The following is a 24,084-nucleotide window of genomic DNA, read 5'->3' as shown; positions in this document are numbered from 1 at the left end:
ATACATTGAGGTTACTTCCTCCTGAGCTCTTACTGTCTCAGAGAGACATCTCAATTTCACATCCCTACACATCATTTAGTTACTTCCTCCTGAGCTATCCCTGTAAGATATAGGAAACAGTCTCATAACCGAACACTTCCTTTCAGTTACTTCCTCTTGTGCTGTCTCTGTGAGATATAGGAAACAGTCTCAGAATTGAAAACTTCCTTTCAGTTACTAGCCCCTGACCTGTTTCGTTGAGATATATTAAACAGTCTCATAACCGAACACTTTCTTTCAGTTACTTCCCCCTGAACTGTCTCTGTGAGATATAGGAAACGAGCTCATAACCGAACACTTCCTTTCAGTTACTTCCCCCTGAGCTGTCTCTGTGAGAAATAGAAAACAGTCTCCTATATGAGCCTTTCCTTTCAGTTACTTCCCCCTGAGCTGGTACGGTGAGCTATATTAAACAGTCTCATAACCGAACACTTCCTTTCAGTTACTTCCCCCTGAGCTGTCTCGGTGAGATATAGGAAACAGGCTCATAACCGAACACTTCCTTTCAGTTACTTCCTCCTGAGGTCTCTCTGTGGGATTTAGGCTCACATCCCTACACATCCTTTCCCCTGAGCTGTCTCTGAGAGAAGGTCCTGTGATGACACTTTGCATGCAGCCCCAGCTCTCTGTAAGACCCCTCACATTGCTGTTATCTGACTCAGTGAGGGGGCTGCGAGAGGTAGTGGAATCTTGGAGGTAGCGCGCCCCCTGTCGGTGAGAGGCAGCCTGGACTCTTCCAGCTCCCACAGCCCTACAGCATAACAGTCCAATAACCAAACAATAATCCCTTAATAACTAGTCCTGAACTAGCTTCCCAGTGCAGCCCAGTGCTAGCATCCCCAATGTCTGTGTGAATAGGGAATGCCTATGAGAATCAATTCCCTTGTCCTAGCCACACTGGTAGCTACATCAAGCCTGTTCCATCTGACTGAATAGGTGGGGGGGAAATGACTGACTCTAGCCCTGATTATTAACTTTGCAGCCAGCACAGAAACAATGTATGCATAGTGCTCCATGCCTTGCAGACTGGATACAGTAGCAGTGTTGGTAGCTGTGTTTGGAATGATGCGATTCCCTGCTCCCGTTTTCCCCTGCATGCCTTGGACTCCCTCTGTGTCAGACACCAATGCTGCCCTGCCTTATTGTCAGACTGCATGGCAGGGCTGTGAGGTGAGCTCTGCTCTGACTGCTGCATTCTTAGTGTACCTGATCCTCTGCCTATTCCCTGCCTGCCCTCTTACAGACCCTCTCTCCCCCTTTAGGGCTCTCTGAGCAAGGCTAGCTTTGTAGATCCGTAATGCAAGATACCCAGCTCACTGACAGAGCCTGCTTCATTTCTGTTTTATATTCTGCGGCTGAGGGAGATGGACTTAATCACTGTCTGTTTTAATCTTACAGGTAGGTCGAAACTCTGCTATATTCAGCAATATATTCATATAAACACACAGGGACTGCTATACAATGCAGCAACAGCAATCACTGGGGCAGAACTTTATTTCATAGATAGATAGATTGATAGATAGTCAGATAGATAGATAGATAGATAGATAGTCAGATAGATAGATAGATAGATAGATAGATAGATAGATAGATATTAGACAGTCTTGTTTGCATGCTTGATGGGATAATGAGCCAATTCTATTGTTTTTTTTTTTTTTTATGAATCCCTGTTAATAGAGACTCATTCTATGTCCCTACATTGTAGTGACATGAATTACAAAGATCTATTTTTGGGAGCCACAGACCCCCCCTTCCCTGAAAGCTGCACTGCTTTTCCCAGATAGACATTATCTGGACAGCAGGACTAGAGGAGACGACATAGGAATCCATTCAAGCTGTGATGCTAACTGGATGTTCTTGTGACATTTTATTTTCTCAGACAGTTGAAAGGAAAACCCTTTCTTTAAAGAGCCACGAGGAATTTTAATTTTCGATACAAAATGCATGCCCCCCTCTCCCCCCCACCCTCCCGTCTGGCACTCACTGGGTTAATCCCAGAATTGCCATAAGGTCCAGTAAGGCATTGTAAGCCTGCAGCAGACCGTTAACTATGTGCCCAGTCTTCAGGAAAAGAAAGAGGTAATCATTTTAATTGTATCTTATTTGGTGAGGTACAATGAGCTGTGTAGAAGATGCAGTTGGTTTCAGTTGATCAGCAGACAAGGGTCTTGTAATGGTCTTTGTTTTTCCCTTACAAGGCCATTAGCAGGGTTCACTTCTCCTCAATAATGCATTTTAATGCCCCTATTGTTGCGACAAGTGCATTCTCCCCCCTGAATTGATTTATCACCCCCTGAAGCTGTCCTCCTCCTGCAAACACAACACTCTCTCCACTTTCTACTACAGAGAAGGAGACAATGACTCTTCTTGCAGACCCTAACCCCTGCAGTCCCAATGGTGGGAGATCAACACTCTTCTGAGCAATGTGTGACGATTAATTTAGCCCACTCCCAGTCTGGTAAGGGTTAAGCCAACAAGCCCAATTACCCCCCACCCTCCCACTCCCACCTCCCCCCCAGCCCCCCTCTGCTTTTAGTAGAGTGGAGAGAGCAAGGGACATGAATTGCTGCATTGATGGGCATTTTGGCTAAAGAGGTCATTGCTTTAAACGGACCCTGTATTAGATCATTCTACATTGCCCAAATGGTGCTGGGTTCTGTATATTTTGAGGGGCTACTTTTAGCACACCATTCTAATTCCATAATTTACAGTATCTCTAAGGGACAGCACCAGGTGGGCTCATTTTCTTCTATAGACTGATCACTGTTGTGGATTTGGGAGTGAAAAAACAAAAATCCTTGGTTTTATTTCCAGATCTGTTCTGCTCAGAGAGATTCCAGATAGGAGAACGGAGAGAAGGGTGATTTGGATCAGACAAAAAAAAAGCCTTCTGGATCTTCTGCTAGCCTAGGCAAGAGGGGGACTCCAGGTCACAAAACGGCAAGCAATCGATTGCTTCAGTGATCTGGAGTGACAGGAAGACTCTTCTTGACTCAGTAGACCTTCAGTTCCTTCAGGTTTAATATTGGGATGGGTCTTGGAAGAAATACCTCATTCTTCTTGCTTCTGGACATCAACAAATCCTACCCTACCAGAGGAAGTTGAATACTGGCATTTTATCGTCTGGAGAAACATTGGGTGAAATAATACCAGATTTCGTGTCAGAATCCCATCAAATCGAAGTGGAAATTCTTATCATTCTCAATGTGGATGTTATAACTGGTTAAATTGTGTGGTTGGGCTTTTCTTTATTTTTCTTTCCTACTTCTTTTTTTTTTTTTGGCTTTTCTTTATGTTTTTGGAAAGGGGAGCAATTAAAACATTTTAACTTGAGACGGTTTAACGAAGAAACTTCTGTCTGTTCTACAGATTTGCCATGGGATTGGAAATTTCCTAATTCTTCTCCGGTGATCTAGTGATTCTATATATCTTGGTTTGTTCTTTTTGTTTACCGTCTTTGATCTATCCACTGAAATTGACATGTATGAAATGGAAAAACAAGGATTGTTTAGTGCTCTCTGTTATCTGATGCTGAATTCTCCTCTGTTATTTAGTGTAAATGGTAAGTAACCTCTTTCTTCTTCTTGTAGATTTTATAATATGCGATAATATATTCATTGTATCCTTAGCCAATCCAACGATAAATACTGTCACCTTATGTTATGATAAAATATTGACTCACCAACCCCAATATTTCCTAATCTTTTGGGGGGTTTCTGATCATTTTCATGCACCATTTGTGCGTCATCCAAGATCTTACAACAATTGATATAAATATATATATCAGTTAATAATCATTACAATCTGAAAAATAAGGATTCACATTTAAGAAATGTAACCTTTGTCTAGGTTGTTTGGAGTGGGGTAGGGAGTTGAGACATCATTTTCTTTTTTTAGTTAGAATTAAGCAGATGTCTTTTTGTAAACATTATGTCCACGAGCTACACCTAACCAAATAGGACATATTTATACACCATGTTATATATGTTATATAAAAGCGTTGTTGACTTTGTGTGGCAGTGCTGTTGCTGTACGTGTGGACATACAATGGTGCAGTGTGGCTCTGTATCTCATCGGTCTGTGTGATAGGTACAGGTCTGCTAGGGGAGTCTGTTAACACAGGTCAAGATTGCTTTCTGTGGAGCTGCTAAGACATACTTTATTGCTTTACTTTCTAAGCCACTGGAGTCTAATTTAACAAACTGCTGTAAACCCATGAGAACAACCAGATCAGATTATACTAGAAGAGTCTGAGCCTGTCTATTAATCTCTCCTGTTAACAATCCCCTGTAATTTTTTCTTTTGCTCTTAGCCACTTTCACTGAAGTCCCCAAAGATGTGACAATAAGGGAGGGAGATGATATAGAAATGCCTTGCGCTTTCCGGGCCAGCGGTTTCACGTCCTTCTCATTGGAAATCCAGTGGTGGTATCTGAAAGAGTCATCTAGGGAGATGCCACATGAATTAGCTGTCAGTGCCCCGGGCAGCAGAAGCAAGGTAACAACCGAATTTTACATTTATTCAAAGTATGTTCAGTGTGCAGATGAAAATGGGGCCCCTACAATTCCAGGGCCACTTGTCACCACCCATGGCCACCAAAACGAGGGCAAATAATGGACAATGACTCATCAGTCAATCTTCTACTGTGCCGAATTCCTATTTACATGCATACAGTGCCCATATACCCAGCTCCAATAATAACAATGTACATATCCTGGTATATTTTTCTATTACATATTTTTTAATTTTTTAATTTTATTTTTTATTGCACCCAGGACTTACACCCACTCCTGTGATTAGTTATTTAAATAGGCTGAAGCAGATATTGACAAGAGGGATTACCAGGTTCAATGCATGCAGTGGGGAAGGAGAGTCTACTATAGATTTTACTGCCAAAAAGCATTGCACAGTATGTGATACTCCACCGATCTCTTTGGCTCCAAATGAACTATTTGCTATTTTGGAAATAGAAGTCCATTGACCTTTTTTTTTAATGTGGAGACTGTACTTTGATGCTGCAATAATTCTAAATAGAATTTGGCCCACAATCCCTGTACGAGACCATCCAACCAAATAGATAGAGAAATAACTTTATTGATTCCTATATACATACATAACCTCTTATTAATAAAGGGCTTTGAGGCTTGAAATATATTCTATAGACAGTCCTCTGCTCAGAATGTATCAATCCAACATTGTTTTACAAACATCCTGTATACAAAACCTTCCTCCCACACATCTACCACCTTTTATACCAAACAAAACACTGAATGGATACATGTTTATACTAGATTTGGTTCTTTTTACAAATAACCCATCCCATGATCATACCAACTACAGTTAGCTACACATAACAGGACGTATTACAAATTGTTCATGTTGGATTATCTAAGCACAGTAAGAGGCTTCTCTGCGCACTGAAATGCAATTTTCCCATAGCCTTCAATAAATGAATAGCTATTCAATAAACAGAGAAACCCCTTACTAAGCTAAGAGAATGACATCCATTGTTTGTGCATGAGGTCACCTCACAATATACCTCTTGGATTTAAAATCTGTTCATTGTTCATGCTCTGTGCAAATCTAAACACACCAACTTGGCAGGAACGGTCTGTGACACCCAGTATAAGACATGACCAAAAAAGATAGTCTCAGATACTATTGAACTACAATTCCCATGATGCATTGCTAGCATTAAGCTGGCAATGCATCATAGGCTTTGTAGTTCAATAACAGCTGAAGATCTACCTTTTCACCACCTGTACCTCTATGATGATTATATTATGATTGGCCCAGGCACAGCTAGGTAACCCTCAAGGCTCACAACACACAATACACCCCCAGATAACTATTTTAATGTATCCTATAGTAACAATTATGTTTGTTTGAGGCTTTTGGAAATATTAATAAACATGATCTCTGTTCTGTGTTGCATTCCAGGTCACCTCAAATAAGGATGGAACCAAAATAAGTGTAAGTCTCCTTTAAGCAGAGTTTTTTTGTTGTTGTTGTGTTTTTTTTTGGGGGGGGGGGGAGGGATGGAGGAATAAATAATCAATTTGTATGCCATGCATGTTCCTAAACCTTCAGAGCTTAGAAAAATGGAGGCTGCTATTGTCACCCCTGCCTGTGTCTATCGGCTCTGACAGCACAGAGAGTGTATTTAATTATGTAATCATTCCCTCTTCTACCATATCATTCATCTGCATATTTGTATTTATTTATTTTCCCAAGAAAATGCTGTGGAGACTGACATTCATCTGAAACCCAGCACATCCTTGCATTCAAATTGAACTGTCTTTAACACCTTGACTCCCAGACAGCAGCCATACATTATTACATACTCCAATATATACAATGTACCATAACCACTTCAGTGCCAGGTGCACATCAAAACTCGGTCATCTGCTGAAACATGGGATTTTTTTTTTATTGTTTGTTTGTTTTTCTCATTTTATGATTTATTTATTTTTGTTTAACCTATGGAAGATCTAGGATACAATATATTTTAGCAAAGACTTTTCTTTTTAAACATTTGCAGCAAAAATAAATATGTTTTCTGCAATTTAAAATCAATCAAAATGAAAACTTTTCAAATCCATAGCAGACTGGGCATTTGTAAGATTATGACCTGTATGTTAAAAAAAGGATTATTAAGTATCGCAAGCAGCAACAAATAACTGCACTGGGCATCTTTTGACAATAGGTGGTTAATAATAATATTCAATAATAATGAGGATGGGCCGACTAGAGAACGTGTTTTGTTGCCGTCACAATGTAACTGTAAGGATCTGATCACAGCCTTACTGTTAGATATTTAATACATAGTTCTAAATCTCTTTTTTCTGACAGTGTCGTACAAAAGCTTTCAGAGGCTGGGTGGAGTTTAACCCTTGAATTGCAGGGCCCTTGGTGCTCTAAGGGTTTTTGGCATTAAATGAGAATTAATAAACGTGTGTGTGACATCAGCGGAGGGGGGAGACAAGTAACCTTCAGGAATATATCAATATCTCAGTTTGCAGTCCTTTCATGTTAGCACCCGTAGTAAATGAGGTTAACTTCAGTCAGGGATATTTGAGAAGGAAGGTTTATAAATGCCTATACTGGCAACAAGGTCCCAGTGTATGGTATTGCAATTGGTAGCCCAGGGTGGTGGGTGCAAATTATCAATGCTTGAGATAGGCAGGAATAATCCCTTTGGGGGCCAAACGAGGGAGGAATGCATTGCACGCCGATCTTTAGTTTACTCTTCCATCATTTAAGAAATGGATCCAGCATTCATTGGTATTCAGTGTACACAGCATGCGGCTCTCTCACTATGTCAGGGGAATGCTCCCAATTCCCTGTTATTTTTAAGGATAAGCAGTAGCCTGCACCTATCAGCTGATTAGGGCTAGATTTTCTGAGCCCAGGTAGAGAGCCACAGGATACATTTCCACTGATAATACATACATGGACTAAGTGAAAGAAGCCTCGAAACAAAATGTTCAAGTAAAGTAAGACAATCAAAGTAAATTAACCCATTCAGTTTCTACCGTGTTTAGTATCATCGAGGAATCACATTTTCTTTGCATATTACCATTTATGAGGCCCCTAGTAAGTTCATTCATCCACCCAACTATCTATCAATCCACCCATCCATTCATCCACCCATTCATCCATCCATCTATTCATCCATCCATCTATTGACCCACCCACGCACCCTTCTATCCACCCACCCATCCATCCATCCATCTATTGACCCACCCACGCACCCATCTACCCACCCATCCATTCATCCACCCATCTATCTATCCATCCACCTATCCATCCATCCACCCATCCATCCATCCAGCCATCCATGCATCTGTTGACCCACCCACGCACCCTTCTATCCACCCATCCATTCATTAACCCATCCATCCATTGACCCACACACCCATCCATCTATTTATTTATTCATCCACCTATCCATCAATCTACCCATCCATCCACCCACCCATTCATCTTTTCACCCACCCATCCATCCATCCGTCCTCCCATTCATTTAACCATCCCTATAAGCAATGTTCAGAAAAGCTGTACATTATGAAAGCTCCGTGGGTTTATTAACCAAGCTAGCTTTTCAATGAAAGGTCAGGCTTAGTGTACAATAGTGTCTATAATATGACCTTACATAGAAAGGAGAGACCCCTGGCCCATTGTTTCTTGGTTTGGGAATGGCGTTATAGCCTTTGGTTCCTGCTCTACTCCAATGAATTGATTTCTCTAGAGGAGCACAATGGTGTTTCTGCATTAGCCAGTAACTGATCTCTATCATTACCAGGACATGAGGATTGTCCGCAGCACAGCTAATAACCGTGACCCGCAGAGAGGCCAGATTTTATCACATGCTGTGTTACTGTCGGTTGAAATGATACATTGATGTAATTCATCTGAAATCAGGGCTCCTGTAAGAGACCCTGGAGACGGATGACTAGAACAGGATTTGTGTCTGCAATCGAGCATTCAGGAGCGGGCTGATCTGAGATCTGTAAAATACATCCTAGTGACTCTCTTAGCAATAGCCTGTTCTTCAATATTATTAGTTTGACTACCTCTATAACCTCGTTGGTTATCAATATTTGCATCCCAAAAAATGCATACTAGGATCACCTAGATCACCCTGGACCAAAAGGCTTAAAACCTTTGGTTACCATTTAAGCCCTACAGGTGTCAACCCATAGAAATCTTTTTGTGCTGGATAGGCTGCTATACAGATGTAATTCGTTTGAAGGAATTGTAGCATTGGATGGCAGTGTACGTTATGGAGAGAGGTAGAGATTAGGTAGAGATTTAGTGCACAACATTTAAAAATTTATGATAGCAGTCCTAATGTTTCAACCCTTTGTAGGTGAGCCCATAAATGGAACATAGCCATCTGTAAATAGGAACACTACATGGATGGGGACACAAACATGTATTCCCTGTCCCTAGTTCTATAGATGCACCATTAATATTGATGAAATCCACGTTTTACTTATCTTTTTCAAGTGCCGAGGACCTTTCCGCCTCCCACAACATTATTGAGGAGACATGACCTTCTCCATGATAGTCCAATGCATTACTCCTCATATAGGAGCATTGGTGACATGATGCGCATGCGCGGCAAGCATCACACATGCAGCCAAGCTTCCCCATAGGAAAGCATTGTATTTATTTACTCTCCTACGGGCCTCTATGTCACGTGAACGGGTTTTACTTGGTCAGTGTTGCAGAACCTTCTGTAGTACCTCTTGACGTGACGACAACCTCTAGAGGTGGATTGAACCCTGTTTTTGTAAACTTTTAAGTTTCTTTAAAAAAATCTGCAGTATTTTTTGTTGCAGGGTTAGAAGGACAGGATGCTGCATCCAGACCACTTCATTGAGATGAAGTGGTCTGAGTGAGTTTAGTGCCCCTTTAAATTGTGACATTAACCGACATAAAGAGTTGCAGGAATAGTTCCTAAACCAACCTTCAATCCATTGTTGCCCTTTACATTGCAACAGGGCAAATTCTAGTAGGGTTATTCAATAAAGTGTGAATGGGTGGAAATTCAAGTTGAATTTCAAATTCCATTCGGCCAGAATAGCCGAATTGTAAAATTCTCAAAGTCAGCTATGGTTTGAGTCTGGCTGTTAAGGCCTCAAATTTTAATTCACTTTGAAAATTCCTGACAATCCACACGTTAGCCAATAGTCCTGTAAGTCCACTTAATCACAGATGTATGTGTAATTAGATCAAGGAAAGGAAGGTCCTATGGAATATCCAACTCTGTAGCTATAAGGATACTTTGAAAACTTTGCACTTTGCTGCCTTATAGTACATAAAGTTCCTTCTCACTATGTAGTCTCTCTGGGATGACCAGCACCGCAAATTCTCATAACTTTTCAGAAAGCAAAGATAAATCCGATTCCACTGACCAATGTTTTTTTTATTCCTGTGTGAGGTACTGCTAGTGCAGTATGAAATCACTTTAGTACATAAAGCCAGACAGCTGCAATGCTTTTATGGGCTTTGACAGCATTTTTATGCTGCGGATTGTTTTTCTTCTTCCACACTGTGGGTAAATGGTGTTTTGAGACTCTACAATAAATGCGTGCATGGCAAGGCTCGCTTCAAGTAGGTTATAAAATGGAATTCGGCAAACTTGTTACCACGTCTGTATTTTAAGTGAGCGGCATGAGAAATATTAGCATCTAGGCCTCTGCTGTGCGTTGCGTGGGCATTGGGATTCTCTGACAGAACCATGCGCATCATTGCTCGGCATTATGGGAATAAGGGAGGCGTGTGCACAAATGCCTTGCAACCACTATCTTTATTATCCTGCCAGGGCTGATAGCATAAACGTATCCACTAGATTGTAAGCTTGCTTGAGCAGGATCCTCTACCCCATTGAAGTCATTTTATTATTACTATTGGTATTTATATAGCGCCAACCTATCCCACAGCGCTGTACAAATTTGACAGGAACAACAGGTTGATGAGGACCCTGCTCGAACGAGATTGCAATCTAGAGTTTGCTAGTCATTTGAGTATCACAATACATAGATCAACGGTGGTGCTGCTTAAAGGAACAGTATGTCAAAGCGGCAGAAAAAGTGAACAATAAAGAGTGAGACAATATTAAAAAGTGTGAGGATTTTTAGAATCTGTTTCTAATGCGTTTCTATCCCTTTTTTAGACTGTACGTGTTCAAGGCAATGATATTTCGCACCGGCTGAGGCTGTCCAATGTCAGGAAGCTGGATGAAGGGGTTTACGAGTGCCGGGTGTCCGATTATGGAGACGATGAGACTCAGGAACACAAAGCACAGGCGATGCTCCGGGTCATTTCCCGCTATTCCCCACCTGACATGCAGGCAGCAGAGGCTGTGTCTCACATCCAGAGTAACGGGCCACGTAGGAACAACCCCAGCAGCAGCAGCAGCAGGGCCACCCCAGAACCTGGGAACAAGCGCCCAATGCACGCAGGAGACAATCTGGCTCCATCACCAGGCACTGCAGCATCCGCCTCTGCTTCCCCTGCTCCTGGAAAAGCAGCCATTCTGCGGCAACATCATGGCTCAGGTCAGTTATAAGCAGTACCACACTGCCACCTAGTGGATGTTGCGAGATCGTAGAATCTTAACATTTGTCAAAACAGAATTGTGACATTGCAAAAAGGGAAAATATATCTTATCTAACAGCGTTTCCAAAAAACAAACAAACATTAATTCTATAAACAAATTCTATTTAAAAAATAACATATACCTATGTTTACAACTCGGTATTCTGTGCCAGAATTTTAAATGTCAATTATGTATAAATATAAACAAGTGACATATGCATTTATTAAAACAATGTGCAGGCATTACCTAAAACTGATCACATTTACGAAGTCTCAAATGCTTCACATCTATCAATGTGTATAAAAATTATGGCTCTAGGATAAAGTTCATTTCTAGTACAGTCTTCATATAGTGGAAGGTAAAACCAATGTAAAATTGAGTGATCTGTTAAAGGGGCACACCATGTTGAAATTCACTTTAAGTTTTTTTAATTCCTTTTTTTTTGTCTCATAATAAACAAATTTGCCCATTAACAAAGCTTGACATTTAGAAATGCTTGAATACCTCCTATGATACATATTTTTTTTTTTTCAAAGCTGCACTTCTGCATCTAGTTCACACAATGCCAGCCTTAGCTGGACAAAGAGCACTTACCCTAGAATCCTCTAGCACTTTGTCTTTACTGCAATTAACCATTTTTCCATCTTTGTGGTATAATGCTTGTCTCGTGTGGTTGATTCCCTCTGCAAATTTGTAACATACAATCAACTTCTTTCATTTGAACCCTAACTAAACTGCAGACAGGTAGATAAACAACAGACAGATGCATATTGATATCCTTAAAATATGTCTGTCTGGGAGTCATTCTAATACAGGCTGCTTGCTTTATAGCAGTTCAGCTCATTCAGTGCCGTCAGTGGCTGAACTGTGTATGTACACTGATAAGGAAGTAATTATCTAGAATAGGGGGGTATGGCTAAATAGCCAGTATTATGGTGCAGCATTCTGGACGCCATTTATAGCTTGCAAATGCTACTCTATTATACAGCCTTGGTCACACCTCCCTGCATGTAAATTGCACAGCCTTCCTAAACACTTCCTGTAAAGAGAGATCTAATGTTTAAACTTTCTGTTTAATTTAGTATTTCTTATTTCCTGCTCCGTTAATAGATTGCTAGACTCTGCAGGAGCCTCCTGTGTGTGCTTGAAGGTCAATCTAATGTGCCGGAGATAAAAACATCTAAAGCAAATTAACATCAGATTGTTTTTCATGAGATTGTTTAACTCCTAAATGGCAGAGAATTGAGCAGTGAAACTGCAGTGACATGATCTATACACCAAAACTGCTTCATTAAGCTAAAGATGTTTTGATGCCTATTGTGTCTCTTTAAAGTGTCTTGGGGTTCCTGATCTTTTCTAAATGTCTCTATGACAATTAAAAAAAAACAAAAACAATGAATTGAACCGATAGCCTTATAGCTCCATATCCTATATGATATATTGTAGAGGTTATGGTGTTATGATGTTTCAGTATCACACAGGTATTCAGGTGGATTCAGACTTGGCATGGTTTCAGTTAAAGGCAAGGCTTAGACATTGTTATAAATAATAGCACACCGCAGAACACACGTCTAATAATATACCAAGTCAGAAGAAATCTGTTCTGAAATGAGAGAAACATTCACTTTAAACTTAGCTTTATTTTTGAAGCTGAGCATCAAGCACACAAAGTGACTTTTTTGTCTGTATTTAAATTTTAAATACACAGTGATGTGATTGAAATCACTGGCCCTCTGGGTCTCCTGCTGCAGTACAAAGTGTGGCCAGACAGTACTTAAAATTAATAATTGATGTCACAAACTGTGTCGTTTGCCTCTCATCTCTCACTGGGCGTCCCAGCAGCCAGAGGTGATGAGATAAAAGAGCCCGGAGCCACAGGTGATCCTAAATAAGTTGGGCAAGGCAATTCTTTGTCGACTCTACTCGGTAAGGTATGTTTATATTAACCTTGATCCTTGCAGGGTGGAGGTCATGGGAAATGGGAAATCATTTACCTTAAAAGGGATTTCAGAAAGCTTTGGAAAATAGTAATGAAGACATAATGGTGATTTCTCATTAAATTTAGGCCAACGACAAAGAGATTGTAATTTCTGAAAAAAAGACAACTGTGAACAGCTCCTTATATGTGTAATATTTAATGCTGTAGCTCTGGGAGGCAGAGGCTAGATGATAATGAAGTGACTTTCACAAGGTTGTATCAAGCTGTCGGGATGTGAAGGAGAGCCGTTGTCCTTCTGTTTTTGTAAAATAAAGAATAAGCTGCATTATAAATTATTGAAGACTTTTTAAATATAGGCAACACATCCGCTTGTCTCCAATCCTCTGGTTGGATGTTACATTCAATGTTAAGAATATGTTTTATTGTATGTTAGACGCATGTTGTGTTAAATGCTAAGGACATGCTGCATTAGATGTTAGAGATATTGTACAATACATGTTAGGGAGCTGTTTGGGGGATGATGCATTAACTGACAGGGATATCCAACCTTTATGATGTGTTGGATGTTAGGGTGATGAAGTGTGCGATGTTAAATGTTGCATTAGATATTATAGACATGCTGCAATATGTGTTAGAGAGATGTTGCATTAGATGTTAGGAATATGCAACCTTGATGATGTATTGGATGTTAGGATTGTTGAGGTGTGCAATGTTAGATGTTAGGGATATGTTGCATTAGATATTAGGGTGATGATTCATTAGATGTTAGAGGGATGTTGCAATATGTGTTGGGGAGATGTTGCATTAGATGTTAGGGAGATGATCCATTAGATGTCAGAGGGATGTTGCAATACATGTTGGGGAGATGTTGCAATACATGTTGGGGAGATGTTGCAATACATGTTAAGGATATATTGCATTAGATGTTAGAGTGATGATTCATTAGATGTTAGGAAGATGTTGCAAAACGTGTTAGGGAGATGTTGCATTAGATGTTAGAGAGATGTTGCCATACGTGTTGGGGAGATGTTGCATTAGATGTTAGAGGAATGTTGCAATACGTGTTGGGAGATGTTGCATTAGATGTTAGAAGAATGTTGCAATGCATGTTAAGGATATATTGCATTAGATGTTAGAGTGATGATTCATTAGATGTTAGGGAGATGTTGCAATATGTGTTAGGGATATATTGCATTAGATGTTAGAGTGATGATTCATTAGATGTTAGGGAGATGTTACAATACGTGTTAGGGATATATTGCATTAGATGTTAGAGAGATGTTGCATTAGATGTTAGAGAGATGTTGCAATACATGTTGGGGAGATGTTGCAATACGTGTTAGGGATATATTGCATTAGATGTTAGAGAGATGTTGCATTAGATGTCAAAGAGATGTTGCAATACATGTTGGGGAGATGTTGCAATGCATGTTAAGGATGTATTGCATTAGATGTTAGAGTGATGATTCATTAGATGTTAGGGAGATGTTACAATACGTGTTAGGGATATATTACATTAGATGTTAGAGAGATGTTGCATTAGATGTTAGATGCTGCAATACGTGTTGGGGAGATGTTGCATTAGATGTTAGGGAGATGTTGCATTAGATGTTAGAGTGATTTTGCAATACATGTTGGGGAGATGTTGCAATACGTGTTAGGGATATATTGCATTAGATGTTAGAGAGATGTTGCAATACATGTTAGGGATATGTTGCATTAGCTGTTAGGGAGATGTTGCAATACATGTTAGGGATATATTGCATTCGATATTAGAGAGATGTTGCATTAGATGTTAGATGTTGCAATACGTGTTGGGGAGATGTTGCATTAGATGTTAGAGGAATGTTGCAATACATGTTGGGGAGATGTTGCATTAGATGTTAGGGAGATGTTGCATTAGATGTTAGAGTGATTTTGCAATACATGTTGGGGAGATGTTGCAATACGTGTTAGGGATATATTGCATTAGATGTTGGAGAGATGTTGCAATACATGTTAGGGATATGTTGCATTAGATGTTAGGGAGATGTTGCAATATGTGTTAGCGAGATGTTGCAATACATGTTAGGGATATATTGCATTAGATGTTAGGGAGATGGTTCATTAGATGTCAGAGGGATGTTGCAATACATGTTGGGGAGATGTTGCAATACATGTTAGGGATATATTGCATTAGATGTTAGGGAGATGATTCATTAGATGTCAGAGGGATGTTGCAATACATGTTGGGGAGATGTTGCAATACATGTTAGGGATATATTGCATTAGATGTTAGGGAGATGTTGAATTAGATGTTAGAGTGATGATTCATTAGATGTTAGAGAGATGTTGCAATATGTGTTAGGGAGATGTTGCATTAGATGTTAGGGAGATGATTCAGTAGATGTTAGAGGGATGTTGCAATACATGTTGGGGAGATGTTGCAATACATGTTAGGGATATATTGCATTAGATGTTAGGGGGATGTTGCAATATGTGTTGGCGAGATATTGCAATACATGTTAGGGAAACATTGCATTAGATGTCAGAGGGATGTTGCAATACATGTTGGGGAGATTTTGCAATACATGTTAGGGATATATTGCATTAGATGTTAGGGGGATGTTGCAATATGTGTTAGCGAGATGTTGCAATACATGTTAGGGTTATATTGCATTAGATGTTAGGGTGATGATTCATTAGATGTTGGGGAGATGTTTCATTAGATGTTAGAGGGATGTTGCATTAGATGTTATGGAGATGATTCGTTAGATGTTAGATGGATGTTGCAATACGTGTTAGGGAGATGTTGCATTAGATGTTAGGGGGGGTGATGTTTAAAATGTTAAGGATATGCAACCTTGATGATGTATTAGATGTTAGGGTGATGTAGTATGAGATATTCGATGTTGCATTCAATGTTGGGGAGATGAAGTATGAATTCTTAGGGAGATGTCGCATTTTATATAAGGAAAATGCAGGAAATGTTGTTTTCAATGTCTGGGTGCTGCTTTGGATGCTAGGACAATGTTGCATTTGCATGTGCATATGCTGGTGAGATGGTAATTTAAAATGTTTGGAAATGCTGCATTAGATGTGAGAGATATTATGGCGATGTTGCATTAAATGTTGGGAGGATTACTGCATTAAATGCTGGGAAGATTACTGCATTAGATGTGAGAGATATTATGGAGATGTTGCATTAAATGTTGGGAGGATTACTGCATTAGATGTGAGAGATATTATGGTGACGTTGCATTAAATGCTGGGAAGATTACTGCATTAGATGTGAGAGATATGGCGACGTTGCATTAAATGCTGGGAAGATTACTGCATTAGATGTGAGAGATTTGGCGACGTTGCATTAAATGCTGGGAAGATTACTGCATTAGATGTGAGAGATATGGCGATGTTGCATTAAATGCTGGGAAGATTACTGCATTAGATGTGAGGGATATTATGGTGACGTTGCATTAAATGCTGGGAGGATTACTGCATTAGATGTGAGAGATATTATGGTGACGTTGCATTAAATGCTGGGAAGATTACTGCATTAGATGTGAGAGATATGGCGACGTTGCATTAAATGCTGGGAAGATTACTGCATTAGATGTGAGAGATATGGCGACGTTGCATTAAATGCTGGGAAGATTACTGCATTAGATGTGAGAGATATGGCGATGTTGCATTAAATGCTGGGAAGATTACTGCATTAGATGTGAGGGAATCGGGATATTATGGTGACGTTGCATTAAATGCTGGGAGGATTACTGCATTAGATGCTGGGAAGATTAGTGCTACTTTAGATCTAACAGATTTACTTAAATAGATGCTAATAAATGACTGTACCAAATGACAACTAGTTGTCTTTAGATGCTAAGTAGAATTCACATTAGATGTTAGAGGGATGTTGCATTAAATGCGAGGAGATGTCATATTCCAAGACTATTATTCCTATTTCTTGGACAAATGCAATAGATGAGATGGGGTTTGCAGGAAATGCAGCATTAGATATTAATGACTATGCTACACTCCATGCAAGGGATGCTGCTGCATTTAATGGTAGGGAGATGTCTATACTAGATGCTGGGGAGATGCAACATTAGATGTCACAGAGTTCGCTGTATTGGATGCTGGACCAATTGCTGCAGATACTAGGAAAATGCTGCACTGGATGTCTGGATATTTATCTCATTAGTCTCATAATATTTCAGTTTGAAAAAGTCTATTAGTACAACCTTCCATTCATTGGTTTCTGCTGCGGATCCAAAAGAAGGCAAGAAAATACATGTTTATTTGTGATACAAACATCTCAACCTATTCAAAGTTGTCTGCAGAATCCGATAAAACAACATTTATAGGTAGTGACTAACACATCTTTATTGTTTCAACCTTCCTATGCTGCAGGTGAAATCTTGTTTATTTAAGAACTCTTCATGTACAGTCCTGTTAAAGAACAGTTTATCAGGTGACTGTTGGTGTATATTAGTGTAGGACTGTATCATATACCCTCTGGGATGCCTTTTGTCTAATGTGAGCAAACACTGTCTATATATTATACTATATTATATTATATTATATTATATATAGCTAAAATCTTCCATTCCCCTCACTGATTTTCTAGCCTGCCTTTGTACTTTTTTTTAATTCTTAATATTTTTATTTAAAACTGGTACACATAATTGCACCACATATTCATTGTGGAGTCTTACTATGGTCTTATAAAGGGAAAATATTATAGTCTCGTTGTGTTAATTAATACCCCTTTTTACGCATGACAACATATAAACTGACCTTTGCCACTGTTGACTGACATTGCACATTGTTGCCTAGTCTGTTGTAATTTTCACTTATTCCCGATTCATCTTTATTGATGGTATAAATTACGGTAATCAATTATAGGGACATGTTGCATTGGATGTAAAGGAGAGGTTGCCGTAGATGTTGTGGGTTTGTATTATAGGCTTGCAAATTGCTAAATAACTGTTGTATTAGATGTGAGAGAAACACTGCATTAGGCAGATGCTCTGTTAGATACCACAGGATATTTGCAATAGGTATTATGGAGTTAGTTGCTTTATTAGATACTACGTAGATTTTGCATTGGGTGCTAGAGAGATTTTGCTTCAGTCAGTGAGGTGATTGCTGTATTGGATGATAAGGAGTAGTGGCATTAGATGTTAGTGTGAAGAAGCTACATTGTATTTTTGAGAAATTACCTGCTTTGATTCTGTAGCAGATTCTGTAGCAGATGATGAGGAGATGTTACATTTGATGTTGGGCATAATGCTTTCTTGCAGTTGCAGTTGCAGTTGCATTAGCCATTAGTCAGATAGAGTGCAAGAAAAGTAAGTGAACAGATGGCGCTGAAAGCGTCACAGATATAAAGATATAAATATAAGGTGCCTTTAACAACCATACAAACGTACACACCAATAAATAACACTCATAATAAATAAATTGTATGGCATCTAAAAGAGGAAAAGAGTATAATATAAAATAGATAATGAATTGCGTGCTACTCTCACTTTAAGAGCCTTGGAGGAATCAAACGCCTTGAGTTTGGGGGATCTACCAGGCATCTAACGGACCTCCAAACAAAGACTGTTGGTATTTGTGAAGCCTTTATTGCTTTTCAAGTATTAGTTAAAACATTTAAAACATTTCAAGCATTAAAATCCTTGTAAGGTTCTCTATAACTCTTTAAGTCCAGGAGTAAGCAACCTTTGACACTCCAGATGGTGCAGACTACATCTCCCATGATGCTCTTACAGCTATAACGCTGGCAAAGTATCATGGGAAATGTAGTCCACAACACTAGGAGTGCCAAAGGTTGCTTACTCCTGCTTTACTCCTGCTCAGCGGCTCTTCCTCTCTTGCAGTTTTGTCTCACCTGACACACTTAACGCTTTTCTCTCTGCCTCCGAAGCTTCCAGGCTCCACCCCAGAATTCTAATAATGTGCCCTGTTATCCTTCACCCTACATGGGTGCACACCCAAAAACTTCACCCTGAGTCCTTGTTTCATGATCGTCTTAAATCAAGTGGGGAACTGTGATTACGTAAAATAATTGTCTACTAAAGAGGAGACGCAGATACCAAAACTTTAATTTTTTGCAATATTAGGAATGTTTCGAAACACTACGCTTTTCTTCAGCCGCAATAAAAGTCAAGCTGTCTCGTCATCATGCTACTGTCAGCAAGGCTAGGGACTGTGGGAAATATTGACAGATGAGTATCAAATAGTGTGTGTCACATGTCATGTGTGTTTCTTTGTGATAAGACATGTTTGTGACATTATAAAGGCAAAAACCTAATGCATCACAAACTGTGGTGTTATGTTTTTTACCAGCATTTTTATTTCTAAAGGTGCATCTAGCACAACAAAATGACATGTTAGAATGAATGACAACATTTGGACAATAGCAAGTTGCTCAAAAACTAAGTAGAGGTAATTTAAGAAACATTTAGTGTAAAATGTTTAATGTAAGGGGTCATGGACAAATACATGGTCGAGCAACCTTAAAGTTGCAAGTAGCTCGATGTCACCATTCCCTGTGTGAAAGAATAATTGGAATCGTGGTGGGAAAGAATTACATATTGTTACAATGACACCAAGAGGCCATTCATTTCAATAGCCACCCATAGAACCTCATCCAGGGATCGCTCATTTTGTTGAGGCGTACAACAGTGTTATGTATTTCAACGTCCTGTTTCCGGGCTGTAAACATGCCAAACATTGTTATGTAAATTCTGTAGTCATGTCAAGGGTCATTTAATGTTTTGATTCTCTGCCGGGCATATCAAGTAAGTCGGTTTCATTGTTTGGTGGGTTAAGTGGTATGTTTTAATTTTATTCTACTGGATATCTTGTATTTAAAAGAAGATATAAAGCAGATTACAACTAATTGTCAAAATTATCATCCTCAACGGTAGCAGTTAAATCGAGGCCAAAGTTGTAAGTAATTATTAGTCATATGAATAATTATTGCTCTCATTCTTAAAGGGACTCTCCAGTGCCAGGAAAACAAACCATTTTCCTGGCACTGCAGGTCCCCTCTAAAACCCCTTCAGTGACATACCTGTATCCAGCGCCGATGTCCCTCTGCGCTGGGTCAGGGTCCACCCATGGAGGGGGAGACCTATTGAGCATCCGCGGCTGCCGGCGGAGGAGACCTAATGCGCTTTATAAAAACTGCAATAATTACTCTTGCAGGGTTAAGGGTAGTGGGAGTTGGCACCCAGACCACTCCAATGGGCAGAAGTGGTCTGGGTGCCTGGAGTGTCCCTTTAAGACTGTAAATACTTACATACTTTATCAACTTCTGTAATGCCTTTTTTTGAGAACTTGCATATTTAAGCTGAAGTGTTACCATTGAATCATAATGAAATTAAATTTGTATATTTATCACATGGGTCAATGACCCTTTCACGTATTCTCACGGCTGCATTACACACTGTTTGCATAGTATGTGTATATAATTATTCTCAAATCCTTGTTGCTTACTGATTCCCTTGACGTGAACCAATTTACAGCATAAATTGCAAGATAATTTTTATTCCCGAAGGGCTTAGCATTCTATTTGTCTAAACTGAATCTCATCTGCCATTTTCCTGCACAGCCCCTGGTTTATTGAAATCCCTATGCAGAGAAGATGCACTTCTAGCCTAAATCTAATCACTTGGATCTCAACTCAGATTGTAGGTCAGGGATAGGCAACCTTTGGCACTCCAGATGTTGTGGACTACATCCCCCATAATGCTCTGACACCCATAATGCTGGCAAAGCATCATGGGAGGTGTAGTCCAAAATATCTGGAGTGCCGAAGGTTGCCTATGCCTGTTGTAGGTAATAACCCTAAATGAGGGGTAGAGAAACAAGAAAGGAATTCTAGAGTTTTTCTATTTTTATTTTGACCAACTTAAAAAGTTCCATCCAAATACAAACATGTTTCTCTAATCCCTTCACTTTCAATGTGCATTACCTTTTCAAGAATGGTATCTAATGTACTGTAGTGAAATCTAAATAGATCACATTCACATAAACACCCTTATCTGTATTTTATTACCTTCTTCGTAGGACCCTATTAAGTTAGTTTGACATAATCCCTCCACCATAAAACCATCTTCCAACAGTGGATCAGTCACCATGGAAACAGATGGAATTGTCCATAACATTTCAGGAGAATCCCAATTTATATCCATACACTAAAGCTCTTGCTATTGTTTGTTTTATAATGAATGTTTATTAAATTCTGAATGTTGGAACTCATTTTTTTATTTTTTGTTTTCTTTGCTGATCTGATCTTAAACCGTCATCCCCTTTTGCAGATATGCAAAGAAACAAAACGTACTATACATTCACTGCAATCAGTTGGAATAATAGAAAAAAAAATCATTGTCTGTAATAGTATGTTCATATACACCACCGTGACCTTTAAAATGTAGAACTTAAAGGTACACTATAGGCACTGTTACTGCTTCATAGCATTGAAATATTTATAATGTCTGGAGTCCCCTGGCACCATCCTTAAATGGAAATGCAATACTTCTCTGGATATGAATAAAGGGTTGGCTCTGCGTTTTAAAATTAAGTTTACGACTTATACACGAGTATATATAAGAACAGATTTTCGTTTCCTTTCTTGGTCACCTGATCTTTTAATAAAGTCAACATTTAGTGACTGTGTCCAAGCCATCAATCATCTCTTATTTTGGAGACCTCGGACGAAAAATTCTGAATTAGGAAGCAAAGGCCATTGGACATTTCGCTTGGATTGTAATTCGAGTGCAGCTCGGCTCAGAACTTGGGATTTTGCCCGAGAACCCATTTTGCCCATATTCAGAGGAATTGCAGTTGATAACGAAACAAATCTCCAAGTCTAGTTTTGTCAAAAATTTTCAAAATGTAATGAATGAATGGAAATTTAAAAAAAAAACTGTGATACCAGATTGAAATGTGAGTTTTCACTTGTTTGTAAATTATTTTACCTTTTTTTACGATTATTCACGATTATATTTTGTTTAGTTAGACTGCTTTCTATCTTTCACCAGTAGAGCTCTAACAAGCGGTATGTAAATATTTGATTAAGTAAAATGATCTGGTTACTTAATAAGTCAGTCAAATCATCAACCTTGTCTGGCGCAGTGCCTCGATGGAACTTAACGCTCACGTGTTTTCCAGTGTCCCATGAGAAAGCTTAAGTAAAAAGTCTTGTTGTGCAATGTTCATTTAATGTTCATATGTAAAGTGCACTATCATTGCACAGAAAAATCAATGTCATAATGAATAGATTATTCAACTATTAGAATACTTGCGGTCCTACTTAACAGGATCATTTTCTGGCTAAAATTATATTATGGTTTCCTAAAATTCAATAAAAAGGTTTTTTTATATATATACATGATTTATTTAGTTCAATGGGTGAAAACAAAATTCCGTTGTGTAATATTTTTTTATCTGTTTTAATATTCCAGTGTGTTTTATTTGTGTGACATTCCAAAATCTCTCTGTTACATTATATACAAAGATACCACCTTCACGTTAAAAATGTTTCTAAATACCATTAATATAGTAAATTTTGAGAAAGGGATATGTGTAATAACATCTGCTCAGTCACAATTAGTTTTTTCAGATTAAATGAGTATTGTAGAGAAATTCCTTAAAAATACAGTTGGTTTTCTCCCAAAAACTGTAATGTGGTAGCTTAATAGCATATAAGCAGCGTTTTGAATAACGAGATAGTTATTTGTATTTCTATAGAAGTATAATCTACAAATTCCAAGTAAGGCACAGAGAGTTAAGCTGCTCCTTAAATCCCTCTTAGAAATTGAAAATGATCTTGCAGTTCAGATTGTACATAGCAAGACATTACCTTGGATTTGGCGGATGGAAGATTGGTGGTTGTTGTGTTGTGTATATTGCAGCACTATAAAAACTGCTGAGACTTTATACTAAATAACATTTAGTTTGGGATTTTTGAGTTGTTATAAAAGAAAGGTAAATTGGGATACTAGACTATCATTATAGATTTTTTTTTTAAAATAATATTTATAACTGAACATTTACATTAATTACTATTTCTTATATAAATATTCACCATAAAGTACTTTATAGTCATCATAACCTATACAATATAGTCACCAAAACTACTTTAGCTTAATACATCCTTTTTGGTGTATAGATCATGCCATTGCAGGCTTACTGCTCAATTCTCTGTCATTTAGGAGTTAAATCGCTTTGTTTATGCAGCACTAGCCACACCTCTCTGCATGTGTCTTGCACAGCCTTCCTAAACACTTCCTGTAGAGAGTCATGTAATGTTTAAACGTCCTTTATTGCACAGTCCGTTTAATTTAGAATTTCTTATCTCCTGCTCTGTTAAAAGCCTTCTAGACCTTGCATGATACCCCGGTGTGTGATTAAAGTTAAATTTACAAAGCAAGAGACAAACACTTTGAAAGTAAGTTACATCCATAGGCGTGCGCGCGGGGTGTGCCGGGTGTGCCTGGGCACACCCTAATCCCCGCGGCCGCCTATGTATTGAGACCGGCAGGGGAGATCTCAGGATCTCCCCTGCCGGCTCATGCAGAGCCGGCGCTCGGATAGCACCGGCTCTGCTCTCAGCCTCCCCTCACCGGCTCACAGGCAGTGAGGGAGGCAGGAGAGGACCGGCAGCTCCGCCGGGTTCCTCTCGCGAGATCTGAGCGTTGCCGCGGCAACGCTCAGATCTCGCGTGAGTGAACTCTAGCCCTGCGGGGCTAGAGTTCACTCTCCACTGGACCACCAGGGATGGATGGAAGCCGCAGGATCCCCCCTCCCAGGCATAAGGTAAGAAGGGAGGGGGGATAACTCATCTGCCCCCACCTCCACTGGACCACCAGGGAAGGCAGCAAGGAAAGATCCCCCCTCCCTACATAAAGTAAGAAGGGAGGGGGGATATTAAGTAATGTACCGGCACCTCCACCCCCCACAATCACCCACACACACATACACAGCACCCACACACATACAG

General features: G+C 39.4%; 1 protein-coding gene across 1 annotated transcript in view; it reads left to right on the top strand.

Moving 5' to 3' along the window:
* Positions 1 to 918: 918 nt before the first annotated feature.
* Positions 919 to 24,084, top strand: part of VSTM2B (V-set and transmembrane domain containing 2B) — a 64,525-nt gene continuing 41,359 nt past the window's right edge. The window contains exons 1-5 of the mRNA XM_063437721.1: positions 919 to 1,437; positions 2,854 to 3,601; positions 4,352 to 4,536; positions 5,980 to 6,012; positions 10,724 to 11,108. Coding sequence (XP_063293791.1) covers positions 3,520 to 3,601; positions 4,352 to 4,536; positions 5,980 to 6,012; positions 10,724 to 11,108 — 685 coding nt within the window. The 5' untranslated portion in view covers positions 919 to 1,437; positions 2,854 to 3,519. The remainder of the gene's footprint in view (positions 1,438 to 2,853; positions 3,602 to 4,351; positions 4,537 to 5,979; positions 6,013 to 10,723; positions 11,109 to 24,084) is intronic.

Source organism: Pelobates fuscus, chromosome 12 (assembly GCF_036172605.1).
Source record: "Pelobates fuscus isolate aPelFus1 chromosome 12, aPelFus1.pri, whole genome shotgun sequence".
Lineage (NCBI taxonomy): Eukaryota > Metazoa > Chordata > Amphibia > Anura > Pelobatidae > Pelobates > Pelobates fuscus.
This window is presented reverse-complemented; position numbering and strand designations above follow the sequence as displayed.